The following is a 13270-nucleotide window of genomic DNA, read 5'->3' as shown; positions in this document are numbered from 1 at the left end:
AAAATGGCAACAAGCCTCTAGAGAGACATATTGGCAGAATTACAGCTAAAATAATGTATTCCCTTAATCCTCAATTTACAATGAGACAAAGCAAAAGAGTACTCCAAACATGTTTCTAAGAGGGTTCATTTTGAGATTTCTACTATCAAAATTTTAGCAAAAAAGCACGTTCCCAGTGAATGCAAGTGCTCCTACAGTACAGAAGACGCACACACCAGTGGTCACAGCAAAATGTAAATCCTTGGGCACTTGCTCCTGCCTTTCCCTACATGCTCCTTCTGCCCCTCTGCTGCAGCCTAATCGACAGTCCTGATACTCACTGCCCAGGGCATCACAATTCCATGTCCAGGATGCATCTTTTCCATCAGGTATAACCAAAAGATGTAAAATTTACAAGTTGGCTAATTCACTGGCTCTACTTTTTATGATACACTGTCACCTCAGGACATCTAGAAGGCTTGGATGTTATGAAATGTAGTATGAACTTTGTGCACAATAAACACAAGTACTCGACCAAAAATGCACATACAGATCTATGGTTGTAATCCAAAACTGTCTTCAGATAAGGACTTTGACTTTTGACACAGGTGCTAACAGAGTTCTTTGCAGGGACAGACTTGTAGAATAAGAGACCAGGAGGAGACGTCAGGATCAGAATGAAGGCTGGACTCAAGTATAGTGTGCAGGTGAGGCCTTGGGTCTGGGGGATGCCTTTGCTCCCTTCTTGGGGTCAGGGCCTCACACTGGCATCTGCAGCTTAGCTGCCGCCTGGGCGCCGGCCCTGAACCTCAAGTTCACATCCAGCTGCATCACTCACTAGCCGTGATCTTTTTGTTTTTGTTTTATTTTTCTAGAGTTCATTCTTACTTTCTGATCTTTCTTCTTCCTATGAATATGATTTTTAGCATATTAATGATAGAAATTAATAGGATTCATTGTGACCTTTCCATACATGTATATAATATGCTATTATTGTACCCACCCTTCCTACTTCTCTCTCTAACCCACCTTTCCCCTCTCCTGAGTCCCCTTCCTCTTCCCTATTCGGCCCTTCATCTTTCATGTCGTCCTCCACCCTCCCTACATTCCCCAAATGAGAGAAAAGATGTGATACTTATCTTTCTGTCTGGCTTATATCACTTAACATAATGGTCTCTAGTTCCATCCATTTTCCTGCAAATTTCATGATTTCATTCTTCTCTATGGCTGAATGAAATTCCATTGTATATACACTCCGTCTTTTTAATCCACTCATTCGTTGATGGGCATCTAGGCTGATTCCATGAGTTGGCTATTGTGAATAGTGCCACGATAAACACAGGTATGCAGATCTCTCTTTAGCAGCTATTATGACGGGGGTGAGATAGAACCTCAATGTAGTTTTGATTTATTAGTCATGATCTTTATCCATCTTTATCCCTTGTCTGTCAAACTGGGTAAACATGAGGATCAACTGAAATAGCACATGTAACAGATTTTAGAAAAGGGTTTGGCAGACAGAAGATCTCAATACGTATTCTTGGGATTGTTGGGGTGTTGGTATTGCTAGAATACTTTCTTGGTGATTGTTTAATTTTGACATTTACATATGCACATGTGCATGTCCTGAGCAGGCCAAAGGCAGAAATGCTTTTTACTTAAAAGAGGATTTATTTTGAAATAGCCCCTCTCCCTTGCCGAAGGTCATGGGGAAGCAGGCACCTCACTAGCAGTTTACTAGCAGGGAAGCACTCTTGAATTGGAGCCTGCCATCACCACTGGCTGAGTGGCCTCAGGCAACTCTGTCCCTTCCCTGAGCCTATCTCCCATCATCCAGGAAGGGGTAATCGTGGTGCCTGCCCCATGAGGTGGTTGTGGGGAAGGGATGAATCATGTCTGTAAGTGCTTAGCGCAGACCCAGTAAGCACCCAATAAAGACGCTACGAGAGTCCCTCCCAAACTCCTCTCCCTGTTCTTCATCATCTGCAGAAACTGGCCCTTTCTGTTATCCCCACCCTTCTTGGCCAAGCAGCCCAGTTCTTGCTCACCCTTATTCCATGGCCTTTGCCAAGTCTGCTCAGGCCCAGTTGCTCAAATGCTAGGTATTTGTCCGACCTTGACCTCACCTCCTGAACCTCCTAGTCTAGTGGGGAGTGGATGTTAGACAAGTTATGTTTGTAATCCAATTACAAATTGTCACAAGTGACTTGAAGGACAAGATCAGGGTACCTGACAACGGCAGGAGATGTTTGGGATGGGTGGCCAAGGCAGTGGTGACCTGAGGGTGAGGAGGAGCCAACCTGGGAGACCGAGAGGCATGGAGAACATTCCCCACAGAGGGGACAGAAGTAAAGGCCTCCAGGCAGGAGAAGAGCCTTGACCCTGTGAGTTTCCTTTACCCTTCAAAATCAGCCCAGAGCTCTCGCTTTCCAGGGACCATCATCAGCACATATAGTTTGTTTTGTGTCTCTTTGTCCTTTCAGGAATCCCCTCTAAACAGAGCCCGCTGGAAAGTGTGCATCGAAATACAGCCAATGGAAGCTTTTACTTGGTAAGAGAATGAATGGTACCCTTCAATATTGTCTTTTAAAATGCAATCCCTGCCTCCAGGAAGGACTTCCCCAGTGCATAGGAAACAGTGCCGTAAAAGGAGACACTCAATAAATGCCTCATACGAATAAATTATTCTATTTATCAAAGTGCAGCCAACGGCTGTCTGCAATTTACTTTGAAATGCATCAAAAATATATTAATAACACAGTTAGACGCATAGATGTGTGATCAAACAAACATGATAAAAAGCTAAAGGCAGAATGTAAGTGGTGAGAGCAGGTGTCCACTGTAAAATTCTTTCATTTTTTTTTGGTATGTTTGAAATATTTTCAAAATAAAATATTGCAGGCCAGAGAAGAAACAGATGGAATAAAATGGTATTTTGCCAACAAGGAAAAGGAGAGTGAATCTCAAGTGTCAGGAATATCACCTTTATTGTGCAAATGCAGGCCCCTCCCCTCCCTCTTGGGTCACTTAGTGCTCTGTCTCCGGTTTGTTTTCATAGGCTGTGCATCTCCAGGAAGGCCAATTTCCCAAAGGCAAAAGCAGTGGATCTTATTTTGGGCCGCCCACCACTGAGGGAATCTGGGAGCTGGGAGCAACATGGCGGTCCTCCCCTGCAGACGCCTCACTCCCCTTTTATACAGCAGGAAACTGTGTCCCCTAGGGGGCAGTGAGCTGCCTCCAGACACCTTTTGTCACTGGTAGAGTCCCTCCCTCAGGTCATTAATGTGTCTCCTGCCGGAGCCTCTCATCCCTCCCCTCTCCTTCCCCAGAGAGACCTTCCCACGTGCCTCTCTGTCCTCTTTCCTTACTCACTGGGTCCCCTCCCTACGAAGCCTAAGAGAACAGCATCTGTGGCTGGAGTGGCTGCTCTCCCTCCACTTACTGACCATGTAACCTTGGCCGTGTTTCCCAACCTGTGCAAGCCTCCACGTGCCTCCTTATAAATTGGGGGCAGTGGCAGTACCTCTTACCTAACTGGGTGCTTGGGAGGATTCAGTGATGTTATTCATACCAAGCTCCCCGCACGTCTTTATTGCACAATTAATACAAGCTATTATTGTTATTCCTTGGGTGCCACACACACCCCTGGGTGAGTACGCTACCCGCTTGGGCTCCACCTAGGCTCCTCCATTCTCTCTCGGATGCTCCCGTCCCCGCTGTTCACAGGCAGTGGCTTCCCTGCATGGGTGCCCTCCCAGTGCCAAGCACACTAGCAAAGCGTAGTTTGTCCCTGTGAATTGCCCTCTTCAAGTCGACCAGCCTGAGATCTCCAGTGCAACCCATCCTGAGCAGCGGTCCCCCAATTCCTTCAGCAAAGAACAAGATGAAGAATTACAAGTCCCCCCTCCCATCCCTGCCCATCCCTCTTTAGGGAGCACAGGGGACCATGATGAGAAGAGGACACTGTGTCACTTTTATTCACAAATCTTAGTACAGCCCCCTTAAGGGACTCCGAGAACCTATGCCCACCCCTAGCTCCTCCGGATCATTTCAGCTGGTGTGACAAGAGGAACATTGATCTGCTCAGCAAGGCCAGGGCATCAGTTTAGGGCATGATGTTTGCGACGCTCTAGAAAAGAGGAGAGAGGAAGTGAGCGTAGGATTCTAGCTGAGAGGAGCAGGAGCCCTGCCCCACCCTCCCCGGGCACGGAGAGGAAGACTGGTTACTATGGCCTGGGAATTGCTTATGTTCTGGGAATATCTTAAGGAAGGTGTTATCTCGATTTTTAGAAGACTGGGAGCCAGCCCTCCCAAGTGGCTGGGCGCCTCTGTAGGAATGGAGAAGCCCTGTGCATTTATGTCAGAGGATCCTCTGTCAACCCCAGAGCCAGGGGATCCACAAGGGTATGTCTTCCAGCTCCAGGTGCCTAGATGGGGCATCCCAGCTGTGCACCCCAGTCTCAGGCAACTTATGCACTAAATACAAAGAAAAAGCTGGGACTTCTAGCCCAGAGAGAGGACCAGGACCCCACAGGAGCCTTTACACTCTCAACCAGAGAACAGAGCCCCAAGTTCCCACAACCCAGCACATTGAGGCAAAGCAGCAAGAGCAGGGCAGCAGAGGGGCTCACTGGGGGGCGGAGGCGGGAGGGGAGCCAGCTGGCCCCTGGGAGAGAGGGAGGGGAGCACGGTGGCCACATAGAGGCTGGACTCAGCAGCTGCACCCCCACTGCCCCCTGCCTCTGTGCGAGCGTTCTGGAAGTTATTTCTGCCAGCTTCTGTGGGAATGGAAAGCACCCAAAACTGAGCACAGGCATGAGAGCAGGCGACAAAGGGGAAGACCAGAGCTGGGAGAACAGGTCGGGTGGCCTCCGCAGAGGCTGAGTCTGCCCACAGGAAAGCCGTCCACCAGCAGGCAACGGGAAAGGGGTGTAGGCTCTCTCTCCAGATGCAAGGCAGGAGGTAGAAGCTCTACAGACACTCACCCTCCACAGGGCTGGAAAGTTGATGAAGGGCTTGTTGACCGAGGCCTGGAATTCAAGGACGAGAGGGTTAGTCCCCAGCCTCCACCCCATCCTAGGTGGAACCCCAGGACTCTCCGCTCCCCCCACCAAGTGCATGCAGTGCCCAGAAGACTTACTCCAGATGCTAATGTAGTGGTTGCGCCCCCTCCGTGCTGGCCGGTAGCCCCGCTTCCTTGATGACTGCTCTGTGGACAAGCCCAGATGGTCACTACCACCCCTCAATCCTTGAAGGTTTCCTAAGTTCCTGTTCCCTAGTGACCTGCCCCCATCTAGGTTGACTCGGGCTGGGGGGAGGCACAGTCTGACCCCTTGGCCTCCTCGCTCACTGTCCAGAGAGAAAACCCAAAGTCCATGTTGCCATGAGGATTTCATGGAGATGGGAATAAGCCCAGGAAGGAGATCTGTCATCTCCCGACTGGTCTTTCCCAGGCTCCCTTTGGCTTTGGTGCTAGAAAAAGGCTCCCAGCCACTGAGAAGGGGCTTCACTGGGAGGAGAACCAGAGCCCCCGTGCACATACGGGGACCTTCACAGACCTCGACCCCAAATCAACACGTCTACACACAATTCAGCCTCGACCCTAACTCGGGCAGATCCCTATCCCTGTCCCCATCCCCAGTCACTCAGCAGTGGTACTTCAGCCACACCCCGCCCCCTAGCAAGGGCCACCTAAAATCCTCCAACAGACCACCCGCTCCTGGCTCTCCTTGGGCAGCCTGACTCCAGACCCTCTCTGCTTCCCTTTCTATCCTGTTTCTCCCCCCTTCTCCCTCCCCTCAACCCCTGGCTTCCTGCCTGACAGCGGATGTGACTCTGGGCTTTGAGACTGGGTCCATCCTCAAGATGGTCTCCCAGCTTGCTGATCCCAAGGACTGTTGGTGGAGGTCGGAGAAGGCTGTCCTCCAGGTCCCTCCTTGTCACCTGCTCTGTTGTCAGTGTCACTGTTTATCTGGCCTCCAACGTGTTTCCTCTACATACGTGGGCAGAGGCCTTCCCTGATCAGCAGTGCAGAGGAAGGAGAACCCTGACCTGCCAGTCGCCAAAGCTGTGCACTTGCCACATGGCCTTGGCAAATGCCCTTAGCCTCTCTGGGCCTCCCTGTCCTTATCTGAGCATCGGAGAGTCAGCATCCTCACCCTGACTACCTCAGAGTGTTGTTACGAAGATGAAGCAGAACAGATCTCATCTCCAAAGCTGTTCCTCACCCTCCCTCTAACACTCTTGAGTTTTCTCAACACTCATTCTCTTTGCACTTCAGAGATCTGATTTCACAACTGTTTCCTGTTTCCACGAGAAGCCCCGTGACCCTCACTGCAGACCCCCTTAACTAGGAGAGAAACTCCCTTCAGGCAGGACTAGGCTCCTTCCACATTATCTGAGGTGGGACTTTACAGATAAAATGGCTTAAGCAAGCTGACCACCAGCTCCTTAGTAAGGGAGATGCAGAGGAAGAAGGGGAACAGGGTTATATGGCTGCCCCAGGCATCGTTCACCAAAGGCTACATACGGGCTCCCCAAATATCCCACGGGTTTAACCTCTCCCTCCCACAACCCCCTTCTCCCCAGGTTCCCCGCCCCTGTTCACCTACATTCAGCAGCTGGTTGGCCTCCTTGCTGGCTTGGTTGACCCCATTATGCAAATCCTGCTGCAACCTGTCCACTTCCTTCCCGGCCTGGCCAGCAGCATGGTGGGCACCTTGGCCAAGTTTTTCCGCTTCCTTTCCGGCCTGGCCAGCAGCATGGTTGACCCCTTGGCCAAATTTCTCTGCCTCCTTCCCGGCCTGGTTGACCCCATTGTTGACCCCTTGGACCACTTTGTCTGCTTCCTTTCCGGCCTGTTCAACGGCATGGTGAATTCCCTGGCCAAACTTCTCCACCTCCTTCCCAGCCTGGTTGACACCAGGACGGACACTATAGGTTATTTTGCCTCCCTCTTTCCCAACCTGCCCTGCAACAGGATGAGGATCCTGGCCAAATTGCAGCGCCTCCTCTGCTGCATGGCTGAGTCCACGCTGGGACGCTGGGATCACTTTCTCTGCCTCCTTCCCAGCCTGACCAGCAGCATGGTGGGCCCCCTCTGTCTCCTTCGAAGGCTGACCAAAAGCATGGTTGCCCTCTTGAGCAAACTTCTCTGCCTCCCTCCCAGGCTGACCAAAAGCATTGTGGGCCCCCTGACCTAACTTCTCTGCCTCTTTCCCAGCCTGGCCCGCAGTATTGTGAAGCCCTTGACCAAACTTCTCTCCCTCATTTCCAGCCTGACCAGCAGCGTAGCGGACTCCCTGACCAAACTTCTCTGCCTCCTTCCCAGCCTGACCAAGAGCATGGTGGACCCCCTGACCAAACTTCTCTGCCTCCTTCCCAGCCTGACCAGCAGCATGGTGGACCCCCTGACCAAACTTCTCCACCTCCTTCCCAGCCTGACCAGCAGCATGGTGGGCGCCCTGGCCAAACTTCTCCACCTCCTTCCCAGCCTGACCAGCAGCATGGTGGACCCCCTGACCAAACTTCTCCACCTCCTTCCCAGCCTGACCAGCAGCATGGTGGGCGCCCTGGCCAAACTTCTCTGCCTCCTTCGAAGGCTGACCAAAAGCATGGTTGCCCTCCTTAGCAAACTTCTCTGCCTCCCTCCCAGGCTGACCAAAAGCATTCTGAGCCCCCTGACCGAACTTCTCCGCCTCTTTCCCAGCCTGACCAGCAGCATGGTGACCCCCCTGACCGAACTTCTCTGCCTCTTTCCCAGCCTGACCAGCAGCATGGTGGGCGCCCTGGCCAAACTTCTCTGCCTCCTTCCCAGCCTGACCAGCAGCATGGTGGACCCCCTGACCAAACTTCTCTGCCTCCTTCGAAGGCTGACCAAAAGCATGGTTGCCCTCCTTAGCAAACTTCTCTGCCTCCCTCCCAGGCTGACCAAAAGCATTCTGAGCCCCCTGACCAAACTTCTCTGCCTCCTTCCCAGCCTGACCAGCAGCATGATGGGCCCCCTGACCGAACTTCTCCGCCTCTTTCCCAGCCTGACCAGCAGCATGGTGGGCCCCCTGACCGAACTTCTCTGCCTCCTTCGAAGGCTGACCAAAAGCATGGTTGCCCTCCTTAGCAAACTTCTCTGCCTCCCTCCCAGGCTGACCAAAAGCATTCTGAGCCCCCTGACCAAACTTCTCTGCCTCCTTCCCAGCCTGACCAGCAGCATGGTGGGCCCCCTGACCGAACTTCTCCGCCTCTTTCCCAGCCTGACCAAAAGCATGGTGACCCCCGTGACCGAACTTCTCTGCCTCCTTCCCAGCCTGACCAAAAGCATGGTGGGCCCCCTGACCGAACTTCTCTGCCTCTTTCCCAGCCTGACCAAAAGCATGGTGGGCTCCCTGGCCAAACCTCCCAGCCTCATCCCCAGCCTGCCCCATGGCGTGGTGGGCCCCCTGGCCAAACCTCCCTGCTTCACTTCCCGCCTGGTTGACCCCATGATGGACCCCATGATGGATCATTTTGTCTGCCTCCTTCCCAACCTGTCCAGCAGCGTTGTTGACCCCATGGGCAAACTTCTCTGCTTCCTTTCCTGCTTGTCCGGCGCCATTGTTGATCCCATGGGCTACCTTGTCCAAGCCGTGGTTGATCCCCTTGTCCACCTCCTTGCCGGCCTGGCTCCCCATGCTGCTAAGTCCATTAAAAACTTTTTCCACTTCCCTTCCAGCTTGAGTGATTCCATTATTGATGCCTTCCAGGGCCTTGCCCACCTCTCTCTCTGCATTACTCAGCCCTCTGTTGATCCCTTCAATGACCTTCTCGATAGGGTCATCATTGGCTGCCCATCCAGGCAGGGCCCCCAGGAGCAGTAGGAGGCAGCAGGAGCTAAGAAGACTGGCAAGGCGCATGGTGTTGGGGAGGTGGGGGGATGCAGAGAGGAGCCCGGGAAGGAAGGCTGCTATTTATCCTCTGCTCCCGCCCTCTTCTCCACCCCTCATGAGTCAGTTGCCCCTGCGAGGCACTGACTTGGTCCCGTCAAGGAGGTATTTCCCAGGGAGATTTGGGATTGAGCAACGAAGAGGAGGAGGAAACAAGGTGAGTCACGCATGGAGAAGAACCTGGCATATCTGCTCCTTACCTGGCTCTGGCTCTCCACCCCAAAGGAGGGTGTCTGCTCTGCCAACCACCTCCCTCTTCATTTCTCACCCACTGTCCAGGCCTACTCTCTCTCAAACCCACCTTCAATCACCCTCCATCCCAGGGCCGGGGTGATCTGCAGCACGGTGGCTCCTCCCAGGGATCTAAGCACCTGGCTTCCCCAGCAGTGAGAGTCTGGAAAGATGGAGTTTGCAATTGGGGGCGGTGGGGTCGGGGAGAACTCCAGGACAGTTGGAGCTGTCCCCACTCCTACTCTCAGCTACTCCTCTGCAGCCACAAGGGCCTTGTCCCAGCTCCTCAAGCACACCACTGTCCTGAGGCCCCTCTTCTTTGCACTTGATCTTTTCTCTGCGTAGAACGCAGAACCCAGAGCCTCAGGTGGTCAACTCCTCCTCATTCTGTACTTGGCTCAAATGTCACCTTCCTGACCATCCCTGCCCACTCCTGAGAGTAACATGAGGTTACAATCACACCCCGTAAAATCACTCTTGTATTCCTAAAGGACTTCGCACCATCTGAAATCACCTTTATTTTTTATCAAGTGACTCACCTACCAGACTGTAAACTTCCAGAAAAGAGGGCCCTCGTCTGTGTTGGTCATCGCTATATCCCTGTCTTCTAGGACAGTGTCTGGGGTTCAATAAATAATTATAGATGAAACACACAGGTGGGTTTGAAAAAGCCCAGGGAAGAGAATCTAAGCCTGAGCCTGAGTCTCATAGGGTGCTGGAAGGATGGGTGCCTGGGTCCCCAGGACAACATAGGGTCCCCTGGGGAGGGTTGTGCATTTGAAGCCAGGATGACATTCTCATCATGGAACCCAGGCCTCTCACCTCCCAGCCCTTAGGCCAGGGCAGGGGTCTGATTGCCATGAGCTGAGCTAGGACAGGACGCAGTGTCTCCTGAAAAGCCGGTTGAGGCAGCCATGGGGAGGGGCTGAAAACCTTGGGCAGCAGGAGCTGTCAGCCAGAAAGTGGGCTGGGGGCCAGGAGTTCTTCCTCCCTGCCCTCCTCCCCTGGGGCCTCTGAAGCCCTGACCCAAAGCCCTGAGTGTTGACATACGGACTCGGACTCGGGTTGGAGGGGGAGAGAGCTGGGAGTTGGGCTGAGGGCTGAAGAGGAACATTGGAAGCCAGATCAGGCAGAGGCTGGTGGGTCTGCGGCAGCCTATCTACCCCGGAGCTAGTTTGAGGGGAGTGCTCTCGAGAGCCAGTGGGTGGGTACATTTGGGTTCAGGGGCGTAAGATATTTGGGTTTTGATGCCAAGGATGACACTGAAGGGGGGCGTGGGGGTGGGATTGCTGGTGGGAAGGCCAGGCACAAAGGAATGTGCAGGGCGTGAGCAGGTGCGGGTGGCAGAGTATGTGTGTGGGTGCCCAGGTGTGGTGAGAATCCACACGTGTTTTCGAGCTTTGTTCAAATCAGGGCACAAGGCCCACTCCCCTCAGAGGACCTAGGGTTCCACCCCAGATCCTGGACCTTGACTCCACCCAGAGCCAGGCATCCCAGGCCAGAGACTCGGAAGTTTCTGCCCTTTTCCAGGCTCTGCCAACAGAGACGACTAACCCAGCCACCTGTACAAACCTGAGCTTCTGTTTCCTAGTTTCACGCTGCAGAGACAAAGGCAAATCCCAGGGAAACCTCAGGTGTGGATTATCACCCTCATCTAGTCTCTGTGAGGGAACGTCCCACACACAGCTAGTGCCCTACCCAGACCCTCTCCACACAGGGGCTGCCACTGGGCTGCCCAGCGCTAGTTAGGCTCTGCAACAGTTAGTACAGAATGACAAATGTTTGTTCCCTCAGATTTAGGTAGAACTGCTCAAAAATTTTTCTGGATCTGAATCAGACTTTGAGAGGATATATGTAATTGGCCTAGTTGGATTTGCCATCTCCTCTTCCACCAGTTTTGATCCTTTATATTTTCTAAGAAAAATTTCAATTGCATCTACATTTTCAAATCTACTACTACGACGTTGTACCAAAAAAAAAAAAAAAAAAAAATCAGTCCCGTTTCAGTCCTGGTTCTGTTTGTTCTGGGTTGTTCCCCCTCCTGGATGGTGCATGTTAAAAGTTTGACCCTCTTTGTTTGATTAACCAACTGCATTTTGGCCTTCATTCATTCAAACTGCCTCATCTTTTCTCCAATTTATTTTGAGTTCCACTTCTCCTAGGTCATCCAAGCAAGAGAGCTTCACCAGTTCCTGACACATGGAGGTCACTCTGGCAACCTGAGTTCCTGTGGACATTGAGGAAGGAGAAGATTATGTCATTCGATGACTTTTTGCTCCCACTTCTTTCTCTAGGATGGTGACTCCTAACTGACACAAACCCTCACACCCCTTAAATCTTGATTACAGCTGCATGTCAACTGGCCCTGCAGGTGAAGGTACCTACCTATGAGCCACCCCTGGGGCTTTGGGGAAGAAGCCATTTGTCTACCTGTTCTTCTCCAAAACATTCATTGAAAGCCTGCTTTGTTCCAGGCACTGTTCTAGGTGCTGAGGCACAGTGGTGAACAAAACAGATCAGAATATATTCCCCACAGGGAGCTTAGAGCCAATGGGGGAGATATGGAACCAGTACCCCATGACGAACTACAAGAAAACCTACAAGGAAAAGCCTGGATGCTACGAGAAGATATGATTCAGAGGCTGCTTTAAGACTGGGAATCAGAAGCAACCTGAAGGCCATATTTGTTTATTCATTCAAGTGCAGGCCTACATTGTTTTATTTGTTCTTAACTTTATTGTACTTTGGAGATATTACATGTTTACAAATCAAAGGTTTGTGGTAAACTCTGCATGGAGCAAGCCTAACAATGCTACTTTCCAACAAATTAGCATTTTTTTTTTTCTGTATACCAGGAATTGAGCCCAGGAGCACTTAACCTCAGAGACACATCCTCAGCCTTATTTATTTATTTATTTATTTGACACAGGGTCTTATTAAGTTACTAAGGCTGGCTTTGAACTTGCGATCTTCCTGCTTCAGCCTCTGGAACTGTTGGGATTACAGGTGTGTGCCACTGTGCCCGGCAGCATTTTTTAATAATATATTTTAAAATTAAGATATGCAGGGCTGGGAGTGTAGATCCATCCTAACAGCATATGCTTGGCATGTGTGAGGACCTGGGTTCAATTCCCAGCACCCCAAAAAATTAGGATATGTACATTGTTTTGTTCAGACATCATACTCTTGCACACTAATTGAAAATAGTAACAGAATTTTTTATGTTTTATTTGTAGAGGGACACAATGTCTTTTATTTATTTTTATGTGATGCTGAGGATGGAACCCACACGGGTGAGGCAGGTGCTCTACTGCTGAGCCACAACCCCAGCCCCCACAGAAGTTTTATACACACTGGGAAACCAAAAACTCTGTGACTCACTTTATTGCTATATTTGCTTTATTGCAGTGGTCTGGAACTGAACCTACAATATCACCAAGGTAGGCCTAAATTATGCTGAGCAAACACCTTTCAAGTGCCCAACACTCTTGTCAATAGGCTGTAGAAGTGACAAAGATGACAAGGCCCTTGCCCTTCTAGAGTTTATAGTCTAGTAGCAGAGAAAATTGGCATGAAAATAAATGAATAAAAAGATGATATTTAGCCATATGCCACGAGGGAAATAAAATTATTGAAAGCACAGCTCTAAAGTATTTAGGTCTTTTTTGTATGCTGCCAGGCTGGTCCGGACTCCTGGGCTCCAGCGAGTCTCCCACCTCAGCCTCTGAGTGGCCGGGAGATCAGGCTGTTCCACCCGCCCAGCTCCTCGGTAGTTTTGCTTTGCGTATTAGAGCATCCAGCCGGGATGGGGAGTCACACGCAGGGCTTCCTGGAAGATGGGCAGAGACTGAGGCGGGTCGGGTGGGGATGGATAGTCACTGGGACAAGAGGGCATTTTAGATGGGGAGTCCCAGAGGGCCTGGGGCATGCCAGAAGATTGGCATCTGAGGGAGGCCTTAGAGCAGCCACGAAAGGACCCGGGTGGGGCTCTCCAGGCAACTCCACGCTTAAGGAAACCGCTAGGGAACTCTCCAAAGGTCGGGGAGAGGGGGCCTCCAGGTCAAGGGAGAAAAGAGCTATGAGTGCCCGTGTGAAAAGGTGGGTTCCAGTCCAGATCCCACGGGTGCCCTTGGAATGGTGGC

General features: G+C 51.5%; 1 protein-coding gene across 1 annotated transcript; it reads right to left on the bottom strand.

Annotated features, from left to right (window-relative positions):
- Positions 1-4084: 4084 nt before the first annotated feature.
- Positions 4085-8867, bottom strand: Sbsn (suprabasin). The gene is made up of 5 exons (XM_077105682.1): positions 8163-8867; positions 6591-8054; positions 5120-5188; positions 4965-5009; positions 4085-4108 (listed from the first exon to the last, which is right to left on the bottom strand). The coding sequence occupies exons 1-5, from the start codon at positions 8865-8867 to the stop codon at positions 4085-4087; spliced, it is 2307 nt and encodes a 768-aa protein (XP_076961797.1).
- Positions 8868-13270: the final 4403 nt, after the last annotated feature.

The sequence above is a fragment of the Callospermophilus lateralis genome, chromosome 18 (assembly GCF_048772815.1).
Source record: "Callospermophilus lateralis isolate mCalLat2 chromosome 18, mCalLat2.hap1, whole genome shotgun sequence".
Classification (NCBI taxonomy): Eukaryota; Metazoa; Chordata; class Mammalia; order Rodentia; family Sciuridae; genus Callospermophilus; species Callospermophilus lateralis.
Note: the sequence above shows the minus strand (reverse complement) of the source record. Positions and strands in the feature narration are given on the sequence as shown.